At 45.6% G+C, this 14,600-nt stretch overlaps 2 protein-coding genes across 2 annotated transcripts; both read right to left on the bottom strand.

Annotated features, from left to right (window-relative positions):
* Positions 1-5,376: 5,376 nt before the first annotated feature.
* On the bottom strand, positions 5,377-6,024 carry LOC123115765 (putative lipid-transfer protein DIR1). The gene has a single exon (XM_044536855.1). It carries the CDS (start codon positions 5,959-5,961, stop codon positions 5,644-5,646), a length of 318 nt encoding a protein of 105 aa, XP_044392790.1. The 5' UTR covers positions 5,962-6,024; the 3' UTR covers positions 5,377-5,643.
* Positions 6,025-8,557: 2,533 nt separating this feature from the next.
* On the bottom strand, positions 8,558-9,259 carry LOC123115764 (putative lipid-transfer protein DIR1). The gene has a single exon (XM_044536854.1). The coding sequence runs from the start codon at positions 9,190-9,192 to the stop codon at positions 8,875-8,877; it is 318 nt and encodes a 105-aa protein (XP_044392789.1). The 5' UTR covers positions 9,193-9,259; the 3' UTR covers positions 8,558-8,874.
* Between the last annotated feature and the right edge of the window lie 5,341 nt (positions 9,260-14,600).

Here is a 14,600-nt window from a genome sequence, read left to right as displayed (position 1 = left end):
TAGTGATGGAGTGTCGGTGCAGGTAGTCGAGGGATGCTCCGCATCACAGTACCTCACTGCCGCGGTCCACCTCCCGGTAGAGAGCTCAACGCACGCCGGCTCCCAAGGCCTAATCCGGCCGGATCCGACAGAAAACCAGCCCGCACACAGAAACCATGGCGGAGTGCACAGATCGACGCCAGAGGCCATCAGAGGCGTGAGCAACCACGGGATCCATGTGTTGGAGCACCGGATCTTGGCCGTTGGCCACTCGGGACGCAGCCGGACACCAGCGACATACCTTGCACAGGGGACGTAGTGGAGGGGGTGCGCTGGGTCCGGGCGAGCGCAAAGGCACCCGCTGTCGGCGGCCACTGCATGGGGCTATGCCCTGGCGGTGTTGGCCGGTGACAGCGGGGTAGAACTGCGGCTTAGGAGACTAGAGCGGCGGTGGCGGAAAAGCCACCAGTAGTTCGTGGGAACGAGCAGGCACCTCACGTCGGTCGTTTGCGTCATCAAGCCCGGTTTTTTCAGCCGAGAAGTCAATTGCGGCTTGAGCTAGTTGCGGAACTACACGATCGTTTCTGTGACTACAACCAACTTGGGGGGTTGGGACAATTAGACATGACCCTAAATACAGTGTCATCAATCAGGGCATTTACAATGATTGATAAGATAGTCTTATTTTAAGTTTTGCATGTATTTAGATATGACAAAAAATATGTCTACAATGGGTCATTTTTTAGCCTTATCTTCAATAACTAGTTATTCCTAAAAACATGGTGAGATATATTGTGCTAAGAGATCATCTCTTGTCTTTTCTTAAATAGAGAAGACACGCATTTTCTTATGGGCTCTCTCTTCTCCACCTCATCATTTATCCTGCATGACAGTCCTAAGATAGCACCATTGTACATGTCCTCAACTACTTGTGGAGAAGACACGGTCCATCTTTCCATTCTTCGCATAACTTTTGGTTTTGGATTAAATTGGGCATAATTTATTCAGTACTTGTATATAGTTGTATATTGCTTCACGATTTACATCTATGCTATCAGATAATCTTGATGATAGCCACCACTTACCATCCGTAATAGACATTTGAATCGTGTGTAATTTTCTGGAGAGTCGACGAGGTGGCCGGCACCAGTGGAGGCTTGAGCTTCGGCTTCCCCAATGGGGAGGAGCATGGAACATATTGCCATGCCCCCGCACGGAGACGCAGACGACCACACATCGTCGGGATCGAGCCCCACTTTCGCCACGACGAGAGCTCAGGCCAATTCCACTGCGCGATTTTATCCTGTCCGTCCCCGTTTGTTTGGGATAAAAGAGAGGCGGTCCAGCGCGCGACGGTCCGGACCCATCCTGTCCGTTTTGTGTCCGGGCCGACCCATTTCGAGCGCAAACTTGCGCCGGGTTTGGGTCACGGCGGACACCAAACGGACGCGCGCCTCGTCTGCTTCGGGGCCACGTGGCAGGCGGCCACCTACCTCCCACCCGCACACATCAATGCGCACAAGCGGGCGGCCCCACCTGTCATCCGCACGTCGAGCGGTCGCCGTCCTTCTTTAAGTGAGAAGCGTGGACGGGTCGTCGTCCACACTGCCCCACGCCACCCAGCGGCCTCCTCGAACCCCGACAGCGCAGAAACCCTAGCCCGCCTCCTCCTCGAGCTCGCCGGCCGCCCGCCTCGCCATGGGCTTCTGGAACGGCAAGGGCAAGCACGACCGCGAGGCCGGCTCCTCCTCGGGGCGCCGCCGCGGCTCCGTGAAGAAGGAGGAGCCCGCGTCTCCTCCGCGCTCCTCCCGTCGAGCCCCCGCGTCGGCCCCCTTCACCATTGCCCCTCGGCCCTCCGGCGAGCGCGACTGGCAGTACATCTGCACGGACGTGTGCCGGAGGTACTGGGAGACGAGGACGCCGGTCCCGTGGAGCAACGCCCACCTCCCGAACGGGTGGCACCTCTCCGCGGACCGGGTCCCCATCCCGCCAGTGCCGGCGACCGGCCGTGCACGGCGCGATGAGATCAACCGCCGCCGCCGCCTCCTCCCCGACGACATGTACTACGACCACAGGTACGTCCCCGACTCGCCGCTCTGGGACACATGGCTCCAGGACGAGCACGACGTGCGGCGCGCGTCCTACTTCGCCGGCACCGTGTCGGGGCCGCGGAGGCCACGTGCAGAGCCGCCCGGGCGTACGCGGGTGCGCGGCCTGACGTCCACGCCGTCGCCTTCCCCGTCTTCGTCGCCCCCTCCCCCTCCTCGCATGACAGTGGAGGAGGAGGCCTGTCCCCCGTCCACCACGCACCGCCGGCCCACCTCTGGACACCGCCGGACTACGTCGACCTCGTCAGCGACGACGACGACACTGATGGCCAGTGAAGACGGCGACGGCCACGGCACCGACGGGCGCGGCAGGATCGCGCGGGAGGAGTTTTTTTATTTTCTTATTATGTTAATTATGAATCTGGGCCTTTTAAGTGGCCGTTGAAACTGGACCGTTTTGTGGCCAACCCATATATATGTTTTATGTTTTTTTAAATGCGTTTATTTGCTTTTTTAGTTATTTAATTATTATTTTTAATCCCGTCCATCCCGGACACGATTTAGGGTGCGGCCGCGCGGTGGGCGCACGCACGACCCAATGAACACGGCCAGACACGGACGTACCCATCGGCGCCCCAAAGGGACAGATTCGGCCCAATCCGGACGTCCGTTTGGGGTCGCGCGGTGGAGTTGGCCTCATATTCCCCGATCCGTTCGGTGGAAAGTGAGCCCATGAAAAAATATTCGCAAAAAATATTCAGGAATTTTAAAAAACCTTCATGAATTCAAAAAATATACGTAAATTCCAAAAATGTTTCCCAAAAAAAGGTTCTAAAATTTAAAATGGAACAAATAAGAAAAACGAAACTAAAAGAAAAAATATATAAAAAAGAAAAACCTATTTGGGGAAGGTTAAGAATCTTCCCAAAACTGGTGCGAGAAAGGCAGGTGAAATTCCCGAATATGGTCCAACCCATATCTGTGCGAGCAATTGGCTGGGGGGTTGCTGCCTATTGCCTCACCTAGGCGGAAAATAGGATCCGCCGGTGTCGGCGATCAGGAGGAGTTCTGATTTTTCACCGGATGACACAATGTTAGGACTTCTGCATACTGTTTTCCAGCGTTTGGGGCTATGGTGTTGGTTACATTGTTATGTAGACTTTACTATCCAGCCAATGATGTTCTCTCAAAAAAGGAATGCAAAAGGATAGTCCCTTAATTATCAATTACCGAGCCAATGATGTTACTGAACTATTAGTGCATGCATTTATTTTGTGAAATATTTGTAAGCAAATTAGCTTTCTTTGCTTCTACGATTTATTACAACAAGATGCGCAAAATCAAATGCAAAGATGCTAGTTGGTAGATGTGCATACCGAAAGAAACTTGCAGTATATGTGTCCCTAATAATTGCATGGTTCACATTGTGTTCTTATGATATCTTAGAGCATCTTCAACACATGATGTATAATAGGGCATAAGAATGGGTTCTAGGGCACCAGAATTTTTTCTGCTGTAGCAAATGATGTAAAATAGGGCACCAGAACATTTCTGTTGTAGTAGATGATGTAAAATAGGGCACCCAAATATGTTTTTCTTCTTCACCATTACATACATAATAAAAATAATAATATGAATATCATCCCAAATGAATCCAAAACAAACGTAACACAAATAGTACTTACTTATTACATAGTTCATCAATCCACAACATCAAAATCAACATAAATTGTTCATCAAACATAACATAAATTGTTGGAAATTCAAATTAAGAGGAGACCTCAAGCTTCGTGAGCATAGAATAAAAGCAAAGCACTTGGAGGCCCTGCAAAGATGGATCAGTGATCATCTAGGATGAGCACTAAATAGAACAAATTTTATCTGATCATGTTAGAAAAGGCTGGAATAGGCTAAATGCCTTGCTCTTTTTTCCTTGTTTTTTATCTTTTGTTTTTCTTTTCTGTTTGTAACATATTTATTAATTAAAAATATCATAGAACGATTGTTCTACGGTTTGAGCCTAAAAAAACACAAAGTTCATCATCACAGGTACATTAAACGTATATATGAAACTAGTGGGCTTGTTGCCCATACCATGTCCACCACTCCTCGATGAGATCTCGTTGTAGATCTTTGTGTGTATTAGAATCTCGCATGCTATTGTACACTTCAAGAAAGAGGCGGATGTGGTCTTCCCTTCTACGTGGCCAAACTAGCTAGCTGTCCCATTAATCCATAGAAGGTGTAAACCAGATCTTTTCCATGCTCATTTTCAATGATCATGTTGTGCATGATCACGACAACCATAATCATGTACCAAAGGATCTCTTGATCCCAAAACCTAGTTGTTCCTCTCACAATAGCAAATTGGGATTGCAAATCCGAGAAGCCCTCTCCACATCTTTCCTAGTAGCCACTTGAACATTATGGAAGTAGTTTTATCTTAATTACCTTTGGTCTTGAAATTGAATTCACAAAAGTCGACCACTTTGGATATATATACCATCCGCAAGGTAGTAGCCCATGTTATATGGGCGGCCATTTGCTTGAAACTCCACTGGTGGTAATTCGTCATTGGCTAACATAGCAAAGAGTGGTGACCGCTGAAACACATTGATGTCATTGTAAGATCCAGGCATCCCAAAAATTGCATGCCGAATCCATGTCTCTTGATCGGTCGTGGCTTCGAGAATCATGGTGGTAACCTTCTTGTGTCCTTTGAATTGTCGATATAATGTTGCATTGCCGTTCGATGATGGTTCGCCCAGGCCGAGTCGATGGACGATTGCCAGCATCGTTGCCCTCCAAACGCAGCTCCCACCTCTGTCTTGCTCGTCAGGACAGTGCGGATGCAGATCGGTGACGGAGCCCAATGCCCGTGGGGCGGGGGCGTGGTGCTGTAGCAGCGGCTAGGGCAGACGTTCTGCTGCTTGGGAGGGGACATGAGTTGGTGACGCGAGTCACGTGACCTAGATTTCGTTTGCGGGGGCTAGTGATGGGATTTCGTGTTGGATCATCTCAATGTGAGATTTTTTTACTTGCCTGCCAAATTATTTGGGCTATTCGGGCAATTCGTGTACCATGGCTTCTAACCCAAATTTCCCGAATTAAATTTGGGCTTTCCAAACTGTTACCCAATGTAGTGCTTGGTTTTCCAGGTCCGGGTTATATGCGGTCGATTTGGTTTTTTCGGCCGGAGGCTTCGGACATGGGGTTTTAGCCCGATGTGAGGTTAAAGTATTCAAATTACATAGCAGTGACCAATGAATTTTGCGATCTATATTTACTTGTTCACTAGGAAACACACACCTTTTTGACACATACAAGTTTTTTTATTGCAAAAGACACATACAAGGTATTGGATATTATATTCGGTTACCAGTTTATGGGACTGCATATAAGACACTTTTACCATCCTCTTACACTTCCAGTATGCATGCATACTGCTAATCAAAGCTTAATGAGACAAGTACACATTCAAATCACAAAACAACAATAAGACCAAGCACAATGCCTTTCAAGTGCTCCTTCACTTATTTAGCCATAAAGTGTAGATGCATATGTACACCGACACTCTGGCACACACCTAGATGCTTATGGATAGTACTTCAGATCATCAAGAGCAGTTGCTTGGCATGGTAAGGCCGCACTTGCCTGGCAGTGCCATGGCACGACGTGCGTCAATATGATACATTTTCAGCCATATGCCGGCCATGCCTTTGTAGCGGCAGATGCATGATAGGTTTGCCTTTCCTAACGCGGCACAACACTCAGCAGATGGACTGTTTGTTGGGTTATTCACTGCCGCCGCGGGCTGACAAAGCTTGAATTCGTCATTTGACATGCCGCAAACGCCATGAACACTCCCTATTGCGGCAAGGGACACCACCAGGACAAGCAACAATGTTGCAGCCAATGCCTGTGACCTGGCCATTGATGCTGGTGATGTATTTAGTTTTCTGCTGGACTGCTATTGGAGTTTTCGGTCTTAGCTAGGTTTACCTTGAGGGTGTGTGAGATGAATGTTTGGTCTGGAGCTCTATTTATAGGGGCATTTGCCCCTGTGTTCATTAAGCGTGTATTCTGGGTCAAGCAGGAACAACACTAAGTGCTCCAACGTGTAGAAGCACTATCGTGTTATCATGCCAAAAAATAAATCTGCACTTGAACCTCCTGTTGAACGATAACGACTACCATAGTTGAGACAAAAAGATATACAACGAAGCAAATCTACTGATTTCTGTTGAAATATTCATGTGAAATCTCCATAATGCAACGCCGTAAAGACTAGTTCTCCGCAATGATAGAAAGTGATTCAACCTTTTGCCATTTACATTGAAGAAGAAAGATGACTCATGACAACATTTTGAAGATTGAATTGTTTAAGTGACCAAATCCATTCAGACATCCCCTGAACTCTCAAGTGTTCTATGTTTCACTGCCGAATTATATGAATGCTTTCACTAGCTATCGCACGCCAACCTGCTAACAAGTGTTTTATCTCGGGCCATGTGTTCAGAGTTATTTTCTTCTTCTAAAAACATGGTATGTGTTCATAGGTAATGAAAGAGGATGATAGTACATTTAGTGTCGTTTGATAAGTATAGACAAAAATCACTACAGTTCGGCCGCAACGTACGACGTTCGCTAGCTTGAAGCATTACACACCGGAACTGGACGCATGCACCTACTGTAGCTTGAGATTGGCATGATCTTGGGGTGTTAGCTTTTGCCGACTTAACTCAGTAATGCTGCCAGTACAGGGGAACAGCTAGACTCAACGCATGACTGATTGCGGCGGCCGGCGGGTGTGGAAGTCGAGCTCAGCGGCTCAGCCGGGTCTTGCTTAGCATGATAACATTCTTCAGGGCATGGAAATTGGCAGGGACGTCGACCGGCACTCGGGACTAATAAATGAAAAGCGTCTATTGTTTATGCAAATCTGCCGACCATCACTTACGGCATTTCCATTCTCCAACGGCGACCTGCAAATTTTCTCCGGCATCCGTCGGCGGACACAGATGTGGAAAGCGGTCATCCGAACTACCATCCAAACTAACCAGACGAAATTCGTGCAAACATGGTTGTATTTCATTTAAATTCGGATATAATTTAAATAAACGGACGATATTCATGCAAACACGGTGGGCTTTCATTACATTTCGAACATTTAGAACAGAAAAACTACAGTTGCCGCCGGCATCCAAGCCCTTGTTGTTCCCTTCCTGGGACCGCTTCCTTCATTCACTGTCTTTATGAGCGCCGACGATAAGGCCGGTGAAGTGAAGGTGCAGTCTCCGGCAAGGAAGATGCGGTCTCTGAGAACAATTGATGATGGCAAAGAAGATAGAAACACAAGACTTCAGAATTTGTTGCAATCGCCCGCTTTGCTCCCGTTACTATTGAGGGGGTGTTAGAACTACAATAATGTAAAAATATCAAGTACCACTTGTAGTTGACTCCAATCACACGTTGTACTCTACATATCCACAAGGGTCAGATCAATAACTAAAACAATCATTAGGGTTTCTATAATTTCCAAACCTACTACTAGCATATAGAGGAAAAACCATTGATCCGGATGTTCAGAACAATGTCTCCAAGACCCCCAAAAAACACTTCGTATTTGAAATTTAGAATGAATATACTATTGATTTGTCTTTTCTCCAAAAAACCATGTAGGGAAGGTCCCGGTATATAATAAATATTAACATAAAATCCATTCCACAATGATTTGAAACCAGGTAACAAGAATGTGCATTTGCTCCCTGCCGAATTTAGCTACGCTCACTTTGTGACAGATAGAACTGTTGCCATAGATGGGCAATTTAAATATAGAAAAGAACCCTGAGCATGAAAAATAACCACCGATAAGAATGACAAAGAGAGAATGATTTAGTAAATAAATTATAAGCAACATTCCCTTCCGAGTGTGTAGTTAAACATCTTATTCATATGAAAAATACATAACTAAACACGAAAACAATAGGAACATGATCAGAAAGGACATATATGACGACATGAGTGATAATCTATTGGTATTTTTAGATCGTACATGTTGGTATTTGCACTGCATTACATCAATTAATGGTCACGTAATATATAAGGCGGTGAAGTATACAAAGGCATGACAATGTACCAATCGAGGAACGCCAATAAACTGCTAATAAAGATTTATATTTGTTCACGTACAAGCTCTCAAATGTTTAGATTTAATACTTGTTTTCTCTCTCAAAGATTATTGGTGCGAAGATGACACCGAGTTTCATGGAATCGAAGAGGGGAAGCTGGTGATAAATGTAATGACCATGGTCATGTGTAGCCAACCTTATGTTTCAGTGCAGTCTGTCTTCTGTTGTTGTAGATACTTACCAACAATCCAATGCACTTCAATGGAAATATTTCAACCGATGTGGATTCATGTCTTCGTAGGGCATATATTTGCAACAATAGGTTGCTGTGAGACTTAATAATTTGAAGAGAAAGCAGAATCAACTATAAGGATGTCTATGGGCCGCTCTGATAGTTGATTGCAATATTTAAATTACCTTGTGATCGCTTTTTACTTGTTCATTCAAAACACACAACTTTTGGGTAATAACAAGCTCACCACCTAAGATATTAAATTCATGGGACTGCATGCAAGCCACCTTTGTCCTCCTTACACTTCCAGTATACATATATACATACTACCATTTATCAATAAACTAATGAGATAGGCAGAGAATTCAAATCACACACCAACAATAAGACCTTTCAAGTGCTCCTCCACTTATTTAGCCATATTAATGTTGATGCATATCTAGACCGACAGACGGTTAGATGCTATGGATAGTGCACCCGGTCATCACGAGCAGTTACTGGGCATGGTGAGGCCGCACTTGCCGGGCAGGGCCATAGCACGCTCCGCGTCGATGTGGTACATCCTCAGCCATATGTCGGTGATGCCTTTGTAGCGACAAATGCATGACATGTTGGCCTTCCCAAGCGCGACACAACACTCAGCCGACGGACTGTCTGTTGGGTTTTCAACTGCTGCCGCGGGCTGGCAAAGCTTGAATTCATCATTTGACATGCCACAGATGCCATCAACACCCTCTATTGCCGTGAGGGACACAACCAGAACAAGCAACAGTGCTGCAGCCAATGCCTGTGGCTTAGCCATGGATGCTGGTATTTTATTTGTTTTCTAGTGGATTGCTATTGGAGATTTTTGTCTTGGCTAGGTCTTACCTTTGTGGTGTGTGAGATGAATGTTTGTGCAGGGCTCTATTTATAGAGGAAGGCACCTATGTTCATGAAATGTATATTCTGCAGCGAGCAAGCAATTAGACTCACCAAGTGCTCCCCGCATGTAGAAGCACTATCGTCTTATCATGCAAAAAATCTGCATGAACTTGGTGTTGAATGATAACGACTACCACAGTTGCCACAAAAAGATATATACCAAAGCAAATATACTTATTTAAACGTAGGTGCAAATATCTCCATAATGCAACATCAGGAGTATGCCGCAAAGACCAATTCGTCGCAATGACAGAAAGTGATTCACCGATTCCAATAATTCTTTGATTTTTGCATTGAAGAAAGACGACTCGAGATAACATTTTGAAGATTGAATTGTTTAACTGACCAAATAGATTAACACAACCACTGAAAACTCTGTGTCGAGTGTTTCGCAGCCAAATTATAGGAATCGCTTCATTGGCAGAGCAATTTGCTAAATAAGTGTTTTGCCTTGTATCAAGTGTTTGCAGTTATTTTGTATTCGAGAAAGAGGATCATGTTTTCTATCTATAACAAAAAACACCAATCTTGGCCTATGGTCACATATTATATGTTTTAGATTCTTAATTTGGAAATCTTTAGAAGTCATATATATGCAGCTATTACTGAGATAGTACATATAGTTTCCTTTAAAAAGTACTGCAGTTCTGCGACATTGGCCTGTTTCTCGTTAATTAATTAGTCAACAACGTTTTTCTTTTTTGCAGCGTTTCACATTTGACGGATGCACCCACTATAGCTTGAGATACTTTCTTGAGAATTCACATTTGACGTTTGTTGTTAGGTGCTAGTAGCCTTTGTGGACTTTAGCTCAGTAATGCTCCTAGGGGAACAGCTAATGCATGACCGATGGCGGCGGTGGTGGAATGTGAGCTCAGCGAGGTCGGTGATTAGCATGATAACATTTCAGGCACGGATATTTGGACGGACGACGACCGGGCACTTCAGAATAGTTGAAAAGCATGCATTGTTTATGCCAGTAAAGATATTTTGCTGCCGACCATCACTTAGATTTTTTTAGAAAATGAGGATATATCCGTGCTTCTGCACGTGGACGATGCATGAAGCCATTTTATTAATTATTTACAAAGATTTTACAATGTAATGCATCAGTAAGTCTGAAGCCATCATCTTGGCAACACCTGACACTACTCCTGCCCCCTTGATGAAGGGTGCCGAATGTCCGAGCCGAATACCAAACAGACATCACATCAAATGCTAACATCTAAAGCCGGATGCCCAACCAAGCCACAATGTTAGGACTGAGTCACACAACGGTCCGACGCACTTTCAGAGGCCGCTGCCACCGTCTTCCACGACACATCTACAAAGGAGGTACTGACGCAGCAACCTTGCTCGGCCTGCCGCCGGCGCCACCATGGCGCCATACAACGCCACCATCCTACACGTATCCATCCACACACGCCCTTCATCGAAACAACGCAGCTCCATGCCGCTGGGATCCGTCGTCGGCCTTGCGGTAGATGTAACACCGCTCCTCCTCTTGTCCCCTCCAGCCAGCACTGCTTTGAAACGATGCCCCCAGAAGGGAGAACGACACTGAAGACACCGTCATTGTCTAATCCGGTAGACCCAGATATAGGGTTTTCGCCGAAACATCCTGGTCGAGTTAACCTGCAACAACGATGTCTCGAGAAGGACGACATCAGAGACTCCACCATCGTCCGCTAAGACCGCAGTTAGGCATGGTTTTCACCGGAAGCCACGTCGTCCTGATCGCGTGCCTCGCTGGAACCGTGAAGAGCTTTTCCATGAAGACGTATGCCGCTGCCGGTAATTCAGCGGGGATCCTCCATCCCCTCACCTGAGCCCTCATCGCGCCGCCAACCATCCAAGTGAAGAATCGACGACGGATCTAGGTGGGATCCAAATCCGCAGTCGCCGCCACGCCCACCATTGCCAGCAGCCATTGTATGTTTGGAAGCGTTTATACCTGCCGTAGCAGGCCGCGGTCACGTGTTAATATAGGGATGGAAAAGCCCCATCCGTTGCGTACAAGAAAGGGTTCGTTACATACTTGAGACGTACGAAACAATTTCAACAGGTTCGGTATTCATCCTATCTCTACCAACCGTACAAACCATCTAGAAGATTCTAACATATCTTAACAGCCCACCTCAATCACACCTTGGTTAAGGTGAGATTGCGTCTGAAGTCTTCTATATTTCAAACTGGTAGAGCCTTAGTGAATCCATCCGCCATCTGGTCCTTTGAAGACACGAAACGAACATCAAGTAGTTTTCTTGCCACCCTTTCTCTAAGAAAATAATAGTCAATTTCAATGTGCTTGGTACGTGCATGAAAGACATGATTAGCTAACAAATAGGTCGCCCCAAGATTATCACACCATATACATGGAGTATGTCTCGTGGGTATCCCCAATTCTCTCAATAGTGACTGCACCCAAATGACTTCTGCCGTTGCATTTGCCAGCGATTTATACTCAGCCTCAGTGCTTGAGCGAGACATTGTAGCTTGTTTCCTTGAACTCCAGGAAATTAGATTTGCACCATAAAATACTGCAAAGCCACCAGTTGATCTTCTATCATCAATACATCCTGCCCAGTCTGCATCTGAGAAAGCACTTAACAAAGTAGATGAAGACTTACTAAATGCAAGCCCTATGTTGACGGTGTGTTTGACATATCTAAGAATTCTTTTTACTGTTGACCAATGAACTGTAGTTGGAGCATGTAAATACGGACATACTTTATTGACTGAGAAAGAAATATCTGGTCTTGTAAGAGTCAAATATTGTAATGCCCCAACAACGCTTCTATACCGTGTACTATCTTCCGGTTCTAGAAGCTCACCATCAAAAGCTGAAAGTTTCTCAGTGCTTGACAAAGGTGTGGGTGCAGGTTTACAGTCTTTCATGCCAACTCTGGTCAAGATTTCTGAGGCATACTTCTCTTGTGTTTACACGATGCCATCTTCAGTTTTCTTGACCTCTATCCTAAGGAAGAAGTGTAAATCTCCCAAGTCCTTGAGTGCAAAGCTGGAACCCAAATCATGTAGTAGTGCTGACACTGCTTCCTGAGAGGAGCTAGTAACAATAATGTCATCAACATATATGAGCAAAAATATTGTTACTCCGGATTTATTAAAAATAAATAGTGAGGTGTCGGCCTTTGAAGGGGTAAAACCCAATTCTTGTAATCTTGAGCTTAACCGAGAGTACCATGCTCTTGGTGCTTGCTTCAGTCCATACAAGGCCTTGTCCAGCTTGCACACATGAAAGGGTGAACTTTTGTCTTCATAGCCAGGTGGTTGCCTCATGTAGACCTCTTCTTCCATAACACCATGAAGGAACATGTTCTGCACATCTAGCTGTCTTAGGCTCCATCTCCTGGACACAACAATAGACAAAACAAGTTTGATAGTAGCTGCTTTAACGAATGGACTAAAAGTGTCCTCATAATCTAACCCATACATTTGTTTAAAACCTTTTGCAACTAATCTAGCCTTGTATCTATCTATGCTACTATCTGCTTTCTTTTTAATTCGATACACCCATTTACAATCAATTACATATTTACCATGACTAGCTGGAATTAGATGCCACGTTTTGTTGTTCATTAACGCCGAGTATTCAGCGTCCATTGCCTTTTTCCAGTTCATACTCTCCAATGCTTCTTGTACACTTTGCGGCTCACTTGTGGAACAAAAAGATCCATATTTAATATATTTTTTTCATACAGTACTGTACCATCTTTTGGTTGTAGAGGCTTGTGTATCCCAGAATGGGATCGTGTACGGCCGTGCACAGGATGTTCAGCCGCAGAAGATCGGGGCGCTGCTTCAGCCGGTCCAGCCGCAGGAGATCTGGGCGCTGCACCACCGTTGGTTGATTGCCCACTTGCCGTAGAAGATCCCGTGGGCTCAGCGGGCAAGGCCGACCCGCCAGATCCTCCTGATCTGTCGAGCACGGGTGAGCGATACCCCACAGGTGAAGCGCTCGTGGCGAGGAGTCAGCGAGGCGCGTCGTTTCTGTGGGCCCACACGCCGGACTCCATGCAGGAGACGGATTGGCCCGCGGCTGCATGCGGGAGGGTTGGGCCGACCCTGGCGCGCTGGAAGTTTCCGCTGCAGCCAGATCAACTTCGGATCGGGCGCCCTGATCAGCACGGGATCGCACGCCAGAATCCACTCCGTGTCCCGTGCTTCTGTCTTCTTATACAGCATAAAATAAGGGATCATTTGTCTCCAAATTTAACCTGTTTTGAGCGAGATTTTCACCCAAATTTTTTTGTACATCTCCTGTATCCTGCACACCATCCTTTGAAGAAGTTTGGTTAGTAGCACATTCCATATTTTGAGCATCACAATTATTATCGCCCCCGTGATCAAAAGATGGATTTTTGAGAGAGTCGGGAAGAAGCAAAATTTCTTTTCGAATGAGAGCTCCTGCATTTGGATGGAGTGATGCAAAAGGGAAAAGAGTCTCATCAAAGACAACATCTCGAGAAATATAAACACGGCCAGTGGACACGTCAAGACACTTAACCCATTTGTGCCGAGGACTATAGCCTATGAAAACACACTTTTTGGATTAGAAAGATAGTTTTTGAGTGTTGTATGGGCGGAGGTTTGGCCAACAAGCACAACCAAACACCCGAAAGGATGAATAGTTAGGCTTAGTATGAAAGAGGCGCTCAAAGGGTGTGTCAAAATTGATGACGCTACTGGGAAGAGTATTGATGAGATAGGTGGCTGCTAGGAAAGCTTCATCCCAGAACTTTAACGACATGGATGCATTGGCAAGGAGAGCAAGACCAACTTCAATGATATGATGGTGTTTTCATTCTGCTGACCCATTCTGTTGATGGGCGTGCGGGCAGGAGACATGATGCAATATGCCTAGTTGTTGAAAGAACGAATTTAATTTTTGGTATTCGCCTCCCCAATCGGATTGGGCGGCGAGAATTTTTCTACCAAATTGACGTTCAACATGTGCTTGAAATTTTTTGAATACTTCGAATACATCAGATTTCTTTTTGATAAGGTAGATCCATGAAAAATTACTATAATCATCGATGAAACTGACATAATATTTGTATCTACCAACAGAAAGAGGAGCATCTCCCCATACATCCGAAAAAATTAATTCAAGAGGAACAGTAGACACACTATTCAAAACTGGATAAGGTAATTGATGGCTCTTTGCTCTTTGGCAAGAGTCACAAACAGACTCAATGTCTAGCTTGCCATGACACGGCAACTTATTATTCCTAAGCACACGTTGAACGGTAGAAAAAGATGGAT

Source organism: Triticum aestivum, chromosome 5B (genome assembly GCF_018294505.1).
Source record: "Triticum aestivum cultivar Chinese Spring chromosome 5B, IWGSC CS RefSeq v2.1, whole genome shotgun sequence".
NCBI classification, from domain to species: domain Eukaryota; kingdom Viridiplantae; phylum Streptophyta; class Magnoliopsida; order Poales; family Poaceae; genus Triticum; species Triticum aestivum.
Note: the sequence above shows the minus strand (reverse complement) of the source record. Positions and strands in the feature narration are given on the sequence as shown.

Bases quoted from the DNA above. Each gene is read 5' to 3' on its own strand.
- LOC123115765 (XM_044536855.1), bottom strand. From the start codon at position 5,961: ATGGCCAGGTCACAGGCATTGGCTGCAACATTGTTGCTTGTCCTGGTG.
- LOC123115764 (XM_044536854.1), bottom strand. From the start codon at position 9,192: ATGGCTAAGCCACAGGCATTGGCTGCAGCACTGTTGCTTGTTCTGGTT.